The sequence below is a fragment of the Talpa occidentalis genome, unplaced genomic scaffold (genome assembly GCF_014898055.3).
Source record: "Talpa occidentalis isolate TD23 unplaced genomic scaffold, MPIMG_talOcc4v2.1 talOcc4.12, whole genome shotgun sequence".
In the NCBI taxonomy this organism is placed as follows: domain Eukaryota; kingdom Metazoa; phylum Chordata; class Mammalia; order Eulipotyphla; family Talpidae; genus Talpa; species Talpa occidentalis.
Genome location: NW_023601212.1, coordinates 43608356 through 43623092, shown reverse-complemented (window position 1 = coordinate 43623092; position 14737 = coordinate 43608356). Strand labels below are relative to the sequence as shown.

General features: G+C 38.3%; 1 protein-coding gene and 1 pseudogene across 1 annotated transcript; both read right to left on the bottom strand.

Moving 5' to 3' along the window:
- Positions 1 to 6: 6 nt before the first annotated feature.
- On the bottom strand, positions 7 to 720 carry LOC119242202 (olfactory receptor 7A10-like; annotated as a pseudogene).
- A 12366-nt stretch (positions 721 to 13086) lies between these two features.
- LOC119242201 (olfactory receptor 7A10-like) lies at positions 13087 to 13926 on the bottom strand. The gene is made up of 2 exons (XM_037507960.1): positions 13572 to 13926; positions 13087 to 13286 (listed from the first exon to the last, which is right to left on the bottom strand). Exons 1-2 carry the CDS (start codon positions 13924 to 13926, stop codon positions 13087 to 13089), a joined length of 555 nt encoding a protein of 184 aa, XP_037363857.1.
- Between the last annotated feature and the right edge of the window lie 811 nt (positions 13927 to 14737).

Here is a 14737-nt window from a genome sequence, read left to right as displayed (position 1 = left end):
ACCTATCTACTGCACTTGAGCATGAGCTGTGGAGAGTAGCAGAGCCAGGCACACTCTCAGAGCTGTGCAGTGAAAGAAGGAAACAACTGACAGGTGAGATGCACAGGTAGAAAATGCTTTATATTTGCCCTTAGTGGGTGGGATTGTATGGATGGAAGAAACTATCTTTGAGTAAGTATAAGGATACCAAAGAGGGAACCACCACCCAGTCAGATAGACACAAATAAATCACCACATCATTGAGAAAGGTGTAAGAAGAGGACAGATGACCACCTGATTGAATTCACAGAAAAAGTGTGGGATTTACAAATTTGTACAGAAGGACAGCCATAGCAATATTAAGCTTTTCATTAAGGAAGACAGAACATTGATGATCCAGGACTCCAGAACCAGCATTTCACACAGTTGGGGGTTCATGATGACCATATAGTGTAGGGGGTAGCAAATGGGCACAACTTGGTCATGGGCCATCACTGTCAATAGAAAGATGTCCAACCTTGCCAAGAGTATGAAAAAATGCACCTGGGTGATGCAGTGCTTATAGATTATGGATTTACTCTGTTCTGAATATTCCCAGTGTCTTTGGATGGTGGTAGAGGTGAAATAGATGTCAGAAAAGGACAGACTGGAGAGAAAGAAGTATATAAGCATGTGGAGGTGGGAGTCTGAGCTGACGGCCAGGATGATGAACAGGTTTCCAAACACAGTGATCAGATACATGGGAGGAATAGTCCTAATAAGAGGGGTTGCTATTCTGCTTCCTCTGAAAATCTCAGCAGAAGAAATTCTGAAATGTGTGCATCATTGATTAATTTCATGTAATGGAGCTGACTTTCAGGAGAAAGGAAAATAACAAGACTTATTTTCACAAACATATTACCAACCTATTAAAATGTCTCTATTTTTCTAAGAAGTTAATTATAACACTCTGTGTATGATTTCATTTAGGGGATCCTCAGTGACACCTTTGATACAGTATTTTGACCAAGTATTTTCTTTTCCCTTTCAGATAATTTGTTTAAAAAAATTGAATGCTGACTGTGCTTTTGGCACTACCTAGGCAACGAGTTTTGTGCATTGTTCAACAAAATTCCAATTCAATGGCGGAGAAAGAATGTATAAGCACACAATAAAATAACATAACATTTTACAAGTTGACACATAGTATGAAGCATAGGGAGACAAGTATAAAGAGAGAGTGAATAGGCAATTTAGTTGTTCTTGGGTATTTAGATAAGACATGTAGACATGCCACGTTTAAACAAAGATATCAGTTAAGAGAGGGAAGGGAGATGCAAATTTATATGGGGATTCATGTGCCCACCTAAGGGAACAGACAGAGCAAGTACCTGAAAGGTGCTTGTTTCAAATATTCAAGTAAGAAAAAGTGAAGCAATCTGCACAGAAAAAAAAAATCAATAAAACAAAAAGACATACTACTGAATGGGGGAAGGGAGAAAAATAGGAGGAGAAGGAGGAAGAGCAGGAGAAGTGGGAAAAGATGGGGAGAGGATTGAAAGAAGGGAAAGAGATTTGGAGAAAGATAAATGAATAAAGAAGAAAAAGTTTTAATAATTAAGATGTTTTCTCAGAGACTGAGCTGGCCTCTGGTGGGCTTATCAATCTTTATTATACTCCCTTGATACCCATGAAAAAGGATAATGAATAAAAATAAAATTGTCAATTAAGAAATAGTGATTTTTTTGCATTTTCTCTCTGGAGAAGTTTCTTTTTAGCTCTTCTGCCCATTTTTTGAGTGGGTTATTCACTTTGTTTTGTTGAGTTTCATCAGATCTTTGTAGAATTTTGTGATCAGCATGTGGAGAGCACGTTAAAAAAGGAAAATAACAAGACTTATTTTCACAAACATATTACCAACCTTTTGAAATGTCTCTATTTTTGTAAGATGTTAATTATAATACTCTGTGTATGATTTCATTTAGGGGATCCTCAGTGACATCTTTGATACAGTATTTTGACCAATTATTTTATTTTCCCTTTCAGATAATTTGTGTTAGTGTTGTGTGCAAAAATTTTCTCCCAGTCAGTGGGGCATCTCTTTGTTTTGGTTACTGTCTCTTTTGCAGTACAGAAGCTCTTTAATTTGATGTAGTCCCAGCTGTTTATCTTTTCCTTCACTTTGTTTTTGGTGATGTGTCTTTAAAGAAGTTACTGAAGTGTATGTCATGTAGCTGGAAGGGATCATACTCAGTGAAATAAGCCAGAAAGAAAAAAAAAATACCGGATGGTCTCACTAATAGCAGGAATTTAGGAAACCTCAATAAAGGATCAGGAAAATGACTAATTATAACAAAGTAAAAATCAAAATCAACAGGCAACTATAAACCAGAGTCACATTACGGAGGAGGGGGGAAAGGGAATAGGATGAAAACAAGGGGGGTGGTGGGAAAAAATGAAAAATGATGTAAAAATATATATAAAATAAACTTTAAAAAAGAAATAGTGATTTTAATGATACATTTATGATAAGTACCTTACATATACATATTGTACACCCAAGAGAAAATGGGCCAGTGTCTGCTTGTGAGCCGGAGTGACATTCGGAAAGGGTACTCTCAGTGGTGAAGTCTGTTATGTGCATTGTAAGATGTTGGGAACATTCTGGATTCCCCCCCACTCCTTGCTGTGAGTCTGAAATGTCTGTGAACATTGCTCAGTGTCACTCAGGGACAAAATTCATTCCCCACTTTGAACCACATTTTGAACTTAATCTCAACACATTTTCTGAACATTGTTATAATAACAATTTTATGATGATAACAATTTAATGATATAAAAATGATCAACATTGTGAGTATTTCTCATTGTGAAATATTACACAGCTATTGAAATCACTACATTCTTAATTGCTCTTTAGAGCAAATGAGGGGGCCCACCTGGTGATGCAGGAGGTTGAACACAGCACTGTGAGGTGAGAGTTCTATCCCAGGCTGGCTGGGGAGCAACCCACATTGTGCGGAAGACCTCTCCTGACTTGCCCAGTGCTACCCTCATCAGTGTGTTTCAGTACATCTGCCTGTTCTGCTCCCCACTCTCTCTGGTGAGTCTTCTCACCACTCACAACTCTGGCCTATACCCCACTTCTTAAAAAAAATAATAATAATAATAAGCAAATGAACAAACAGTGTCTTCCCTTGCCTTTGGTAAAGGTAACTCTCCTCTCAGATGACAACAGGGAAGTGTTCTTGGCCTCATTTCTCTATCCTGAGGGTCAACTGGGTTGCTGTGTTCACTGGGACCAGACAAGGTTTCCTAGAGAGTCTCATATGGAGATCTGAATTCCTTATTGGATGGAAGTGACAAGACAGAGCTATGTACTCAGATGAGACAGCTGTGAGGAGCGAACCATCTATCCTTTAACAGGAAATAGGGCTGGACAAAAACATACACAACAAAAGCAAGCCCCTTCCAACCCAAGGCTATGTATTATTTACAATGCTCTATTTCTATCCGCTCATTAGTCACATTCCTCTTGTTACTCCCTCCTCTATGGACACAGTTCCTCTGTGAAAACCATTCTAGACAGCAATGGGATTCCCTGTTCCCAAGAGGCCAGGTTAGAAATCAAATTTATTCCATTTTTTCACTCTTCTATGAACTCGCCTCCTTTTCAGATCTCCTAGTACAATTTCTTACTTGTGAGTTGAAATTTTCTACCAAGTCCAAAACTGAGGAATGGGTCTGGATTATGTCCCTCATGTCTTCAGAGATTCAGCTTGTGCTGGGAACATAACTCTGGCATCCAAAGAGATGTTACCATCCTTCACAGCAAGGAATCAAGCTGACTGTTTGTGATAATAGAACATGGCACTGAACTCATAAGCTTCGTGAAACTTTGCAAAAACTATTAGAAGATTTTACTTCTATCACAATAATAGGGAGACCAGCAATGCCCCAGACCCCAAACTATTTTATTATGTCACAACTCTCAAGAGTTAGAAGGTGAAAAACTACCTAGACCAGAAATGCCTCCACTAAAAATACATAATTTGCATCATCATCTACTGCAAGCCAGAGATTCCAACACCCCAGCATTCCAGTATTTCTAACAAGCTCCTGATGGTGTTAATGTTGAAGGCCCTGGTCTGTGGACCACTATTTGAGTAGTAAGACTATGCTTCTATGTTAGAGTCAAGGTAATAGTTTCTGGCCTTCTGTACCAAGCCAGTTTTGATGTAATTTTGAAGGAAGAGTGCATTCACTTTCACCAGTGGCTGTGACAGATTATTTGTTTATTTCCTTCAGATAACATTCCTTGAATGACAAAAATTAACACCTTCATGAAAAGAAAACTGTAGCAGGCACAGTAAAGATCCCCCAAATTTATGTACATCCCAAACCAAGACATTGTATGTGATTTTTATAGCATTTGAGGATTTAGAGATGGAATAAGTTCCCTAACCTTAAAACAGGAAGATAAGATTAAAACATGGAATCCTGAAACAGATACATCACAGCAACATGAATTTTCCTTACGATATCATTGGTATCTAGAAGAAAACTTTCCACCAAAAAAGAGTAAATGACAAGAAATACGAAACAAGGCCTGTCTGGTGGTGGAAGGGCTTAAGATGTAACCTATGAAGCGATCTGCAGCCACTTCAGAACAAGTTCAATCCCTGGCCAGTGAGCTACCCACTTGTTACAGCAGACCTCTCCTGATTCACCTGCTGCTCCCCTCAGCAATGTATTTCAGTCAATCTGCCTGTTCTGTCCCTCACTCTGCCTCTGGTGAATCCTCTTACCCCCCACACCTCTGTCCTGTACCCCAGTTCTTGTATGCATAAATAAATAAATCTTTAAAAAATACAAAACACGTGTGTTATTGAAGATGGGGTAACTAAATCAGAGTTAAGAAGGTGTTTGCCTATACCAGCCAGGCATGCCCAGGTATGTTCATCCATGTTCAGGCACGTCCATCTCTGAAACAAAGTTGGCCTGCCACAGACCATGAAGGATTGAAACTCAAGCAATCATTGACCAATTAACTCTTCATCTCAATGTCCTTTGATGAGGTATTGGGTTCCATGAGCAGGGTCCTTTGATTAATTCTGCAAAAGTTTCATCAGAGTTCCCCTTTCAGCAGCACAAGTTGAGTTTCTCCAGGAGACAAAGACCTTTGCATAGCTACAGGCAGGCAAAGCTTATTTTAAAAAGGATAGGTTTATTGGGAAAATGAGAAAAGAAAGTGAGGCACTTGCATGTTCATTGGGGGACAGGAGAGATGCATATTCCCAGTGCAGAAATTTTACTAATACAGTGTCCTTTTAGGGGAAGGGGTGCATCCTTTTGTGGAATTGTTATCCAATGTTAAATTAATTACTTTAAGTGTGTGATTAAATTGATAAGTAGGGACCAGTGATTCTCTACAATGGCCCTCCATCTCCATATTCCAACCTCTGCTTGGCAATCCACACACTTTGTCCAGTGTTCTGATACATGATATAGCAATTGTCCCTAAGGGGTTTTCATTTTTATAGTTGATTTAACTCTTTTAGTCATATCTTCCCCTCCTCCAGTGTCTGGTCTTGGGACACCTCCCTCCTAAATTGTCTATTCTTACCATGTAGGATTGAAACTCATCTAATCATTGCCTAATTGATATTCCATCTGATCTGCATGCCATTGGACCAATTAATACTCATTTTTTCTAACCTGATTTTCATAGTTGACCTCCAATAAGAATGAGATGAACTTCACATACTGATTTGCATAGCTGTTTGGAGAGAAAACTGAATTGACCTTTCTATTAAACATAAGTCCTACCCAATGCAGGGAGTTCAGATATGTTACTCAATAAAATTGAGTCAAATATCCCAGCTACAGTCCTAATAAACCCCCATGTAATCATATTTTACCTCATAAAAAGGAAGATTAACTATGTTTATCCATTAATACAATTGGCCTCTTAAACGTGAACAGGGAGAAAAAAATCACAGGTATAATAGTTTTGAAAATGCTACACTCAGTCTCAAAATCTGTAGGAAGGGCCATGAATAAAAGACACAGAAGGACACCATTTCAAACTGGAGTTAGAAAGGTCACAGAGGGCCTCCCCGGTGGCGCAGCGGTTGAGCACTGGGTTGCAAAGCTGCCGGCGACCTCTGCGGCGCCGGTTCGATCCCCGGCTGCTCCCCGGCCACCGAAGGAGGGTCCCACATGGCGCGCAGACCTTTCCTGCCGCCCGCTGCTCCCCTCAGCAGTGTGCTTCGGTCTTTCTGCCTGCTCTGCTCCCCGCTCTGGCTCTGGTGAATTCTCTCACCCTCCCGCGCTTCTGACTGTACCCAGTGCATGTATAAACAAAACGAACGAACAAACAAATAAATAAAAACATGCCTCTAAAAAAATATATAAAAAAAAAAGAAAGGTCACAGAATCTCTTCTGAGCTTCCAGAAGTAATCCAATGAGACTACAGTTTCTGACATCCACCACTTGTTCTCTTTAGTGTGGACATATTTTATGGAAACAATGAGAATCTAATGTAGACAATCATTCAATACAATTTGGAAAGGTATGGGCCTCCCTGGTGGCGCAAAGGATTAAGATGCAACCTGTGAGCTGTCTGCAGTCACCACAGCAGGAATTCTAATCCCAGCTGGCCAGGGAGCTACGCACATGGCACAGCAGACCTCTCCTGACTTGCCCACTGCTCCCCTCAGCAGTACATTTCAGTCATTCTGCCTGTCTGTCCCTCACTCTTTCTCTGGTGAATCCTCTCACCCCCTGCACCTCTGGCCTGCACCCCAGTTCTTGTATGCATAAATCAATAAATATTTAAAAAAAAAACAATTTGGAAAGGTGGAGCAAAGACATGGTGGAATAGCCTTTACTGCAAACTCTCCTTCAGCAACTAAAATAGCAATTGTGACACACACATCTCCTCCACAGCTTATTGGCAGCATGGCTGGATAGACTCACTTATTTTGCCAAGGTGGGTGCTCTGTTAATCACTATGTTTCAAAGCAGGGTAAGGTGAGGAGAGTCTTAGAGTTGTGACCATTCTTGGGAAACTGAGGAACATAGGGCAATTATTGGCTCATTGCTCTAGACTGAAACAGGGGGCCTGAGGGCAGTTTGGAACAAAGTAGACACCTAGACCTCTGGAATAGAACTCAGAGCCCAGAAATAACACTGTATATTTACAGACACTTAATGTACAATAAAGCAATGAATTTTATACACTGGAACAAAGAAAATTTCTTCAATAAATAGTCATGGGAAAACTAGACTGCCCAAAGCTAAAGAATGCAATTAGACTACTGTCTCACACCATGCATGAATATCAACTTTTAATGGATCAAAGACTCAGATGTAAGATCTAAAACCATGACATATATAAAAGAAACAGAATAAAAACACTCATACACAAAATTTACAAATCTCTTTGAGGACACATTTCAAGCAGCAAGGAAAACAAAGGAGAATATATAAAAAACTGGGACTTCATCAAACAAAAGTCTTCTGTGGAACACAAAAGGCAGTAATAAAAAAAATGAAGGGACAACCTGAAAATGGGAGAAAAGTTTGTACATCATCCATCTGACAGGGATTGATATGGATGATATTCAGAGACCATATAAATAAACAACTCACAGCAGGGATTTAGAAAACCTAAATAAGGGTCCAGGAAAAATACTAACTATAATAAAGTAAAAATCAACAAGCAACAAGCAACTATAAGCCAGAGACACACTACAAGGGTGTGGGGGAGAGGGAGTAGTATCAAAACATGGGAACTATAACCAAGATAAAAATGCATACATTTTGCAAAAATGAACAATGATGTAAAAATATATATAAGATATTCCAATACCATGCAGTTTTGATGATTATGGCTTTGTAGTATAGTTTGAAGACCAGGAGTGTGATGCCTCCATTCTCCACTTCTTTTTTCAAGAGAGCTTTGGCTATTCAGGGTTTTTGGTGATTCCATATGAATTTCATCAATAATTGCTCTATTTCTTTGAAGAATAGCATTGAAATTTTTATTGGAATAGCATTGAATCTGTATATTGCTTTTGGTAGGATGGCCATTTTAATAATGTTAATTCTTCCAATCCATGAGCAGGGGATGTCTTTCCATTTCTTTGTGTCTTCTTCTATTTCTTTTAACAGTGTTTTATAGTTTTCTTTGTATAGGTCTTTTACCTCTTTTGTTAGATTATTCCCGAGTATTTGATTTGTTTTGTTTCAATAATAAAATATATTTTTTTATTTATTTTTCTTCAGATTTATTGTTTGTGTGGAGATTTCTTGACCTACTAAAGATAGAGCTTCCATATGATCTAGAAATTCCATTCCTAGGTATTTACCAAATGACACAGAAACATTAATTCCAAAGGGCACCTGCATCCCTATGTTTATATCAGCACTATTTATAATAGCTAAGCTATGGAAACAACCCAAATGTCCAAAAATAGATGACTGGCTCAAGAAGATGTGGTACATAGGCACAATGGAATATTACTCAGCAATCAAAAAAGATAAACACATGTAGTTTGCTGCAACATGGATGGAGCTAGAAGGGATCATGCTCAGCAAAATAAGTCAGAAAGAAACAGAAAAATACCGGATGGTCTCACTTATAGCAGGAATTTAGTAAACCTAAATTAGGGACCAGGAAAAGGACTAGTTAATACAAAGTAAAAATCAAAATCAACAAGCACTGTAAACCAGAGACACACTACGGGGGTGTGGGGCAGGGAGAGGAAGGACTAGGGTCAAAATAAGGGGGGGGGGTACAATTGTATGGGGAATATAACCAAAATGAAAATGCATACATTGTGCAAAAATTTAAAAAATGGTGTAAGAATTATATAAGATAAAATATTAAAAATATATATAAGAGAAAATAAAAATGATCAAAAAATAAACAAATGAACCAATAATAAAATGTACAAAATCTCCAAGTAGACAGTCCTCTAAAGAAGACATCACTTGGCCAATAGACCTGAAAATATGTTAGTCATTTGCCATCACTTAGCATCAAGGAAATGTAGATTAAAGCACAATGAGATACCATCTCACACCTGTGAGAATGGTCATGATAAAATCAACAAAATCAACAAGTGCTGGGGAGGGTGTGGGGGAAAAATGAAGCTATTTCACTGTTGGTGGAATCTAGACAGGTCCAGACTCTCTGGAAGTTGTATTGAAGTTACTCAAAACACTAAAAGATGATGTGCCCTATGACCCAGAAACTTTACTCCTAGTAATCTACCAAAGAACATGAAAAACACTAAATCAAAAAGGAACCTGCACTCCTACGTTTATTGACAGATATTTACAATAGCCAAGATAAGGAAACAATATCAAAGTCCCAAAACAGATGAATGGATATTTTTGGCATGTACTCAGCAATTAAAAAAGATAGAATCATGGCATATGGTGTCAACTTAGATATAGGTGGAAGGGATTATGCTTAGTGAAATAAATCAGAAGAGAAAGATAAATACCAGATGATTTCACGTATATGTGTGTAATGGCAGGATGGGATGGAGCTGTTTCTATGATCTGGCAGATGGGTAAAGGAGAGTCCTGGAGGCTTGGGTGGGTTTTTTCAGGCTTTTATTGAGCTTTTACATGTAGTACAGCAATCGGGTACATGGCAGGCAGGGGTTCCAGGGGCCAGGAGGCCGGTAGTCTTCACTCTGGGCTTCTCTAGCTTTCTTTCTCTCCTTCTTTCTCCTGCCTCTCTCCTACCTCTGCTTCTCTTGGGGAATATCTCAATACTGCTACTATGGCCCTCAGAAGTAAACAACACAACTGATAAGAATGTAACAAAATATGGGGTGGGGCATCAGGCAGGGCAATCCTAGTGACTAGAGGACAGAAAAGCCTGAGAATCGTTTACCCTACAATGTTCAACATAGAAAGACCAAATAGAAGGTCAGACAAAGAAAATATTAAAAGCACCATTGATCTGGGCATCCAAGAGAGGAGCAGAAAGGTGCAGACTGAGAACAGAAGGGGAAGAACACATTGAATTTTGAGTGAGGCTCCCAGAAGGGGGATGTGGTAGGTTAGGAACAAATGGGTGGTTGGGATCTAAGGGAGGAATCCTGGGGCTTATGTTGTGAGTATGGCTAAATAACATGCAATTTTTGAGGTGTAATCTAATACCCCTAAGACATATGCCATGATATATCTTGATATTAATTCAATAAATAAAACAAAAATTTCTTTATATAAACAAGGGAAAAAAGATTTGACACCTAAGTGACAATCATATAAAAAATGAATTCATCATTAAATATATGTCCACCACTTGCTTTATGGTGTTGTGTCTTAATTCCATATTATTTTTTTTTAAAGATTCATTTATTTATACAAGAACCAGGGTACAGGCCAGCTGCTCGGGAGGGTGAGAGGATATTAACCAGAGACAAAGTTGGGAACAGAACAGGTAGATTGACAAAATACCCTGCTGAGGGGAGCAGCGGGTGAGGCAGGAGAGGTCTGCTGCACCATCTGAGTTTCTCCCCGGCTGGCCAGGATCAAACCCATGCTGCAGAGGCTGTGGACAGCTCCACAGTGCAGCACTCTACTGCCTGCACCAACAGGGAAGCCCTGAATTCTATATTCTTTTAATTACATGTTAGTTCAAACATTCATTATTTTTTCTAACCTCTGTCAAATTGAGAGGAAATTTGAGTTTGTTGTGTACATCAATATGTGTGTTTAATTAAAATAAAACTTTTACTAATAAATACACAAATACATACACACAAACTTTAACTATAAAAATTTTATTCAAAAAAATATGTCCACACATATCATTTATTGCCGGCAACATTGATCTGAAGTGGTATTTCTTATCCCACGTTACCTTCAGAAATAAGGAAGTTGAGATTGTGGGAGACTTCATTTCTAAGAGTTCACAAAATTCCATTAAATCTTACCACACACTTCTTGAATTGGACACAAATGGGAACGTATAACAAGTGCTATAGCTTTCTATGGTTCTTTCTAGTCATCAAAAAGCACATTGTAAATATGTACAACATATTATGCAGTGTAATAATAAATACTTAAAAGGAAAATGTTTTAAGATTCCTGCATCAGAGTAATATTCACAGCACAGGTCACTGATTAAAAGTGAACAGTGGTAAGAGCCATTGCTTTTACTTGAGAACAAAGGGAAATATTACATGTAAAATAGGAATCACAGAAATAAAGAAATTCACATTCAATACTATTTCTTGCTGCAAAAATAAATGAATAATGATGTAAAAATTTAAAAAATTATAAAAAATAATAAAAAGATGTATTATATTTTGAAAAAAAAATAAAAGATGAGCGTAGATACATAAATATGGTGAATTTAGCATATATTCCTGGGAGAGACCCTGGCACAGGCATCACCCTGGACAAGCCTCACAAGCACAATATAGACACTCAAGCTGCCTGTGGAGCCCTGCAGAGCCTAGTGAATCACAGTAGCTCCTGGTCCTCAGGGCCTGATATTAACTCACTTGCATGTAGGAAGTCCTGGAAGTAGCAGCTAGATGATAACTACAGTCACAGTGAATAGAGTTTTAGAAAATTATAATAATCTTCACTGGTTTGGATTTTTTCTTGGCATTTGTGGTTATATTAGTATCAGACAACTGTATTTAAAAATTCTACACAGCTAATTTCCAGGTAACTAGAAGAGGTGGTCTTTTTATAGGAAAACAGTGACCCTTATTGCATTCCCGGAGAGGAATTGAAGTACTCTCACAGTCATGCTTTCATCACAAAAGATGATAAAGTTCTGTGTATAATGAAGATATATAAATATGATAATATTATAGAATTAACTCACTATCATTTTCTTTATAAAAAATAAGAAGGGGAATTGTTTCCTTTAAGAGCTAGAAAAGCAGTCCTAGGTTTCGCAGCATTGGAAGGTTTCAACCAGACACATGCCAATAAATCAGTACCATTTTTTTTTTCAATTCCTATCACTTTTTTTCAACTTACAGACATGAATTCTCCATATTTGAAGAAGTAGGTGTACCACATGAAATGGGAACACAATGCATTAATTGTATTTTACTAGATGATTAAAATTTGTTTCATGATATTGAAGATTATTTTGATCTTAAGGTCATATTAATTAGGTCAACATATTTATTAAAATATGTCTTCAGCAAAGACTAATATGTGTGATAATCATGTTGGCTTGGACTAAGGGATGTTTAATGTATACAGATATGAAGAACAGGATCCTAAGAGGGGAATAAAACCTAGGGAGCTATGGAGCCCACTATCTGTTAAGTGTCCTTTTTGTCAGGAGGGTGGTTAATGTAGTGAACACAAAAGGATGGCAAAAAGATGAAAAGCTGGGCCTCCCCTGGTGGCGCAGCAGTTGAGCACTGGGCTGTGAAGCTGCCCGCAACCTCTACAGTGCCAGTTCGATGCCCGGCCACCAGCGAGGTTCCCACATGGTGCGACAGACCTCTCCTCCCACGCCTGCTGCTCCCCTCAGCAGTGTACTTCATCTGTCTACCTGTTCTGTTCCCCACTCTGGCTCTGATGAATTCTCTCACACTCCCACCCTTCGGACTGTACCCAGTGTTTGTATTAATAAATAAATCTTTAAAAAAATAAAAAAAGATGAAAAGCTTTGTTATCGTACTTCCTCTGTTATAAAATTATATAAGCATCCTTGGTCATCAAGTATAGTTTGTTAGCCTTAGGAATAGCAGAATTTGATGACCTTAAACTACAACAAACAAAATAAAATATTTGGTATGTTATATGACATTGTAAGGAACCATTATAAGAAATCCATGTTGTCATATTATGTGAGGGGAATATCTATTTTTTTCTTGTTAAGATTGGAATAAATTTCATGAAGTAGGAAAACCACAAAGGGAAAATCTGTTAAACATCAAAAAGAGCTGAAAATATAATAAAGTGAGTTATGTAAACAAAATAGAGAAATTGAGGTCCAAGAGGAAATTCCACGATGTGAAAAAAGAGCAAGTTCTCCTTCCTAGTTTGATCAATAAAGTCCAATTTCTGACAATTAGTCTCCAAAGTTTAAAATTATGGATGCTTCTTCAGCCCTGGGATAATTATCTTTTTGTATATGTCTTTAAAATGAATGTTGTCAGGGCACTTTTTATGTCTTTGTTCCTCAGGCTGTAGATGAAGGGGTTCAGCATGGGTGTGACCACAGTATATATCACCGAGGCTATTGCACTTAAGAGAGAGCTGTGGGGAACAGCAGAACTAAGGTACACTCCCAGGGCTGTGCAGTAAAATAAAGAGACAACTGAGAGGTGAGATGCACACGTGGAAAATGCTTTATACTTGCCCTGAGCTGAAGCGATTCTGCGGATGGAAGAAACTATCTTACAGTAAGAGTAAAAGATAACAAAAAGGGAACCACCACAGAGTAGGATAGTCTCAAAATACATTACCATATCGTTGAGAAATGTGTCAGAACAGGCCAGTTTGACAACCTGGTTGAGTTCACAGAAAAAGTGTGGGATTTCCACATTTGTGCAGAAGGACAGCTGTAACAGCATTAAGCTTTGTATTAAGGAATACACAGCACTGATGATCCAGATCATCAGGACCAGCAGTCCACACAGCTGAGGGTTCATGATAACCATGTAGTGCAAGGGGTGACAGATGGCCACATAGCGGTCATAGGCCATCACAATCAGGAGAAAGTTGTCCAATCCTGCAAAGAGTATGGAAAAATACACCTGGGTGATGCAACCTTTATAGGTAATGACTTTGCTGTGTGTCTGGATGTTAACCAACATCTTTGGGATGGTGGTCGAGGTGAAACAGATGTCAGCAAAGGACAGGTTGGAGAGGAAGAAGTACATGGGCGTCTGGAGATGGGAGTCAGAGCTGACGGCCAGGATGATGAGCAGGTTTCCAAGCACAGTGATCAGATACATGGTGAGGAATAGTCCTAATAAGAGGGATTGCTGTTCTGCTTCCTCTGAAAAACTCAGGAGAAGAAATTCTGAAATTTGTGTATCATTGACTGGTTTCATGTAGTGCAGGTGACGTCCAGAAAAAGAGAAATAACAAGACTTATTTTCAAAAACTTCTATCACTAACCTATTTACTTGAATTGTCTCCATTTATATTTTTGTAAGAAGTTAATTATAATATCCTCTTTATGATTTCCTTTAGGGCATCCTCTGTGACACATCTGATATAGAATTTTTGCCCCTGTCATTTTTTCTTTTTCACCTGTAGGATCATGTTTTAGACAGTTTTGATAATAAATTATTTTATTTAAGGAATATATTAATAAATGGAATGCTGACTGTGGTTTACACACTTTCTAGATGATAACTTAAAGCATGGTAATACAAAATTCCAATTCAATGGTGGAGAAAGAATACATCAGTAAAGAATAAAAATTATATATAACATTTTATATTGTGAATTTTGGGACCAAGAAAAAGAAACCAATTATAAAATAGAGAGTGAATGGGGATATAATTTTTCTTGGGTATTTGGATAAGACCTGGATTCCTGTGGACATGCCACATTTGAACAAAGACCTCAGGTGAGAGAGGGGAGAGGGGCTCAAGGTTATGTGATGTCATGTGTGCCCAGCAAAGAGAACAGCAAGTGAACAGGTGCTGAAGATGATGCTTGCTTCATATATTTAACTTGAAAGATGTGAAGTCATCTGCACAGCAAAAGAAAATATCAATAACACAAAAAGACATACTTCTGAATGGGGGAAGGAGA

Coding starts and splice junctions, on each gene's coding strand:
- LOC119242201 (XM_037507960.1), bottom strand. CDS start 13,926: ATGTATCTGATCACTGTGCTTGGAAACCTGCTCATCATCCTGGCCGTC. Junction 13,287..13,571: donor CCTGATGATCTGGATCATCA/GTGCTGTGTATT, acceptor CTCACCTCTCAG/TTGTCTCTTTATTTTACTGC.